The 4,571-nt window shown below is 40.6% G+C and overlaps 1 protein-coding gene across 1 annotated transcript; it reads left to right on the top strand.

Moving 5' to 3' along the window:
* The first annotated feature begins 496 nt into the window (after positions 1-496).
* Positions 497-2,548, top strand: LOC120679479 (transmembrane protein 18-like). The gene is made up of 4 exons (XM_039961077.1): positions 497-768; positions 1,227-1,332; positions 1,839-1,987; positions 2,072-2,548. The coding sequence occupies exons 1-4, from the start codon at positions 577-579 to the stop codon at positions 2,165-2,167; spliced, it is 543 nt and encodes a 180-aa protein (XP_039817011.1). The 5' UTR covers positions 497-576; the 3' UTR covers positions 2,168-2,548.
* Positions 2,549-4,571: the final 2,023 nt, after the last annotated feature.

Raw genomic sequence — 4,571 nt, 5'->3', positions numbered from 1 at the left:
TTGTTACCTTGGTTGTTCCTTTCTCCACCTACCTGCTTCTTGAAAGGGGAGAGGAGGAGGAACCAATTAAACAATTGTTCAAGTCGTCTACATACAAGCTAAGAATGTTTGAAAGAACAAAAAAAATCATAAACTTAATTTGTGTTTCGATTGCACCGTTATATTGTTTCGACAAAATTTCAAAAAAGACCACACCTTAGTAATTAAGTTCATGTGAAGTATACATATTGAACAATTCTTTTATGAAACTGGAATATATATTTTTTTTCTTGTAAAGCCGTATTAAATGTTCCAAATGATCATAAGAAATATGGACTTTGATATTACCGTTGTGGAAGAAAATATGATACAGATTATTTTTTTTAGTCACAAATATCATCGAGTACTTACTCCACTCCATTATTTGGCGGCCCAACTAGTTATCTGCGACTACGGGCGGCCCAGCCCATTTCCAAAGCGATGGGTCGATGGGGCATAAAAACCGAGTTGGATGGACGACCAACTGACCAGTGGGCCCCAGCTGACTTCTTTGCTTTCTCGCAGTTTGGAAGGGGGGAGAGATCTCGATCTCGAGAGATGGCGGAGGAGCAGGCTGCCGCCGCGGGCTCGTCGGCGGTCGGGCGCGCGGTGGAGGAGGTGCGCTCCGCCCTCAACGAGCACGCCGACGTGGTCGCCGAGCTCTTCGGCCGCGTCTCCTCCGAGCTGCGCACCGGCTTCGCGCCAGCCGTCGACTCCTTCATCGGATTCTTCCACGCCGTCGACTGGAAGGTTCCTCCTACCCACTCACCCATCTATCTATTAAGCGTGCGTGGATCTAGTCTCGTACTGCGCGGAACGAATCGATTCGTTACTCGTCGGCCTCAAATTCCATTCATGGCTCGTCTGATTATGTTTTGCGTCAAACAAGTGCCGGGAGTTGCCCACCATGTATCAGGCATTCAATATCCATGTATTTGTTTTGTTTTCAACCGATATATACGGCAACCGTGTTGGTGTCTCATAGGCAGAGCACCTCAATATCCGAGATAATGAAAAAAACAAAATAGTTCATCATGTGGCAAGCAAGCCAGCAAATGCAGTGTGTGATGTTGTCTTTGCTTGGCAGCTTTTGAAAATTTAATACCTGATCCTTGGCCATGGCCATTATTGTTTGCTTGAATACTGCTTTAGTGTTGCTCGGGCTAATTTTTCTCATCAACTTTATCTCTTGGTTTTCGAGTACACAGGAGCCTTGGTTGATCAGCATGCTAACTTTTCATGCCATTCTGCTGCTGGTTACCATCATCTCAAGGAGAAACATCAATTTCCAACTTATCTTGTCAGCTCTAACATGTGAGTTTCATTTCCTTACTACCTTCTTCTCTCTAACCTTCAGTATCATCGTACCATTGTATTCATCAAATTTGATTATCTTTTTCTCTTCCAGTGCGGTTACAATATACCAGTTTAGAACATCATGTCAACACAAACATTGAGTACTCATATTTCTGTATTGGCCAGTAATCACTGAGACTTCTCACTTTCTACATATTATGCTTTGCTGCTGCATTAAAATTTGCAAAATAAGCTCAATGTTTCTATTTGCTTCTAGTTGTCAAAATAAGAACATTCTCTGAACATATATATCAACATGCTAAATAAAGTTTAACCTGACTGCCAAGCACTGCATGTTCCTATAGTCTTTCACGAGTGCTCAACATGGGTTGTTTAAGTAATGCAACATATGTGGAAGTCCTGTGCTGGTTTTGTTCCATACACATTTACATACTGATTTAGTTTCAATGCGATAGAATGCAACTTTATTTACCTGTTTGGTTGTTCTGCTTGATTTGATGCAGTTTCTGGTGTGTTTCTTGCTGAGAGAATAAACACCTTTTTGGGACAAAACTGGAAGAGCTTCTCTAGCCAAAACTATTTTGATCCCCAAGGCCTCTTCATTTCAGTCGTCTGGTCTGGCCCCCTCCTTTTGATAACAATCCTTATTCTGGTAAGCACATTTCTCTGATCCTTTCTGTGAATTTTGTTCTTCATCTGTTTCATTACCAGTGACCTTTTTTCCCTTATTTTGTAGGTGAACACTCTTGTGACGCTCTGCATGCTGATCGTAAGGTGGAAAAGGGCAGAGCTCAGGCATCGTGCTCGCCAGGCTCGTAACAAGCAGGACTGATCTTAACCTGCATCAACGTACTTTGGTGGCCTGTACGAAAGTTGATTGCATGCTACAACTGATCTAACCAAGAATCATGTTTCCGAAAGGATGCTCATTTAGGTAGCAGAATATAATATTCTGAGATGGTCAGATTTTGCTGGTGAGCTGTTGACCATCCATCACCCTGTAATATTGTCTCATATGATCTCTTTGAGCGAGGACACTAGGGTTGTTCCTATTTATACGGGAGGTGGTTCATTCAGATGTCAAACCTCAGAGTTGCTTGATACTATTTTTTTAGTTGTGTAGACTCAGGTGCATCAACTTCTGATTGTTAATTTCTGCAAGAATTTTTCTTTGAACAGCTGAATTTAAGCCATCCTTACACTGCTCTGAAAATTGGCGCTCAAATTTGACCGCACCTGCGCCTGAAGCTGTTTCTGATGGTTTTTGGTCACTTGAGAAATTCTTTCTGGTGGTGATGTGAATTCATGCCCATATTTTGGTGATGCAATTCGTTGGTTCAGTTTGCAGTTTATACGAAGTCTTCATCTATGCACCAACCTGAAGCTTTCAAGCCCAGCTTGTGTAACATTCCAGCCCGTTGGGGCGGTTGGGCCACAATTGGAGTACATGCACAAGGTATGGTACCTCAAGAACAGTTCTAAATGAGAAGTTAGGAATAGGATGAGCTAACTTAAATAGCTAACTCTATGAAGCATTGCAACCTTGGGCTAATTTTTTACGCAAAATAAGCGCCACACTAAACTGATTTAAGTACTAGGAGGTCCTAAAACTCATGTCTAACTTCACTATACTTACAAATAAACTCGTTCTAATTATAGTATAAACAAAATTTATGTACTAGGTCTTGAAACACAGAGATTTTTTTTTTGCATCATATACTTATATAACCATCCGTACAGCACAAATCCTGCCGCATTCTTAGACAATATAACTGAGGTGAGAACTTCCTAAACCCGATTAAATAAAATTCAGCTTTTCCCCCATTTATTTTTATCATGCATTGCACTATTTCGTCCCTTCTTCTTGTAATGTTGCAGCCTCAAACTTTTATGTGGTGCATGCTAGGGGAGGAAAATACACTGCACGTTTGTGTACAATATTGGCTATATATATAGATTGTATTCTGTATAATACAGCGCTTGTGGCCCATTTGCTTTGCACTTAAAGAAATACAATAAAATTCAGTGTTCTTAATTAAAATAATTTATACCTTGGAGTGGAGTGAGGGGATATATGAACCGGCCGGGCACGTTCACTCTATGTATGCAACAAACGAACAACCTTTAAACTGAAGCAAAACTGAAAATTAGAAGGTGATTGGTTGATCAGTGTTAGTGGACCACCTATCCCATCTTATCTGATGATAAGATTTATAGATTGGCAATGAACACTTCTGTTTAGTTGTTAAGCTACATACTTTTTCCAAATCCGGATGAGCAGGGTATATATATCGCAGAATTTGTGGGACTGCATTATATAAATCATCGTGTGTTTGCTTTCTCTAATTTGCAGATTTGGTCGCTACTTTATTTGACGACCAGGTTACTAATCTCTCCATTTCATAATGCGTGAATGTTTCAAAAGGAGAAATGGTGCCTTCCTGAAGCCAGCAACCTAGTAGTTAGCATGCAGACCCTTGATTTACCTTATCCTGACGGATCAATTGAGTAGAAGCATTGCATTGCATTCACCAGTCTAGACAGTGACAACCACAATGCCATGAACTGACCGACCAACCAAACATAAAAGAGCAAGCTAAGATGGGAGCAACCAGCATATACATAAAAATTATTATTATACTGCCGACCGAGCATACACATACATATACTGGATCGATAGAGAATGTATATAGCAGCGGGGATGCAAATTAGATTTATTTTTGGTCATTTGGTTGATCTAAAAAATTAGCAAAATGATGAGTAAATATTTTGGGAGGAGAAATGAACTAGAGTGGCATGCTATCATAATTAATTAGCTGATCCAAAAAAAATATCATCGGGTATCCACTTGCTTCCTTGTAGCAGCAACTTATTAATGGCGGCACAACATATATATACAATGATGAATGAAGGATGATATGTATGTCTAATTAATATATATGATTGTTCTTCCCGATGCACCATGTAGATTATCCTCCTAGCTCTGAGCGAGAGAAAGAGAACAAGACCTATCTCAGCTGGTAGCTTATATCTGTTGACAGCTAAAATCGGCACCAACCGGTCTGACCGGTCTGACCGAGCGGTCTGACCGGTCGAGGCATTCCTTTCAAGGAGTTCGAGTCAAATAAGGATTTTTGTAGATCTAGATCTGTAATAGGGATTCTTTGCGGGATAAGTCCACCCCACCCTATAAATATAAAGGGGCATGGCCAATTGAGGATATCCAATCGAACAAA

Source organism: Panicum virgatum, chromosome 6N (genome assembly GCF_016808335.1).
Source record: "Panicum virgatum strain AP13 chromosome 6N, P.virgatum_v5, whole genome shotgun sequence".
NCBI lineage: Eukaryota > Viridiplantae > Streptophyta > Magnoliopsida > Poales > Poaceae > Panicum > Panicum virgatum.
This window is presented reverse-complemented; position numbering and strand designations above follow the sequence as displayed.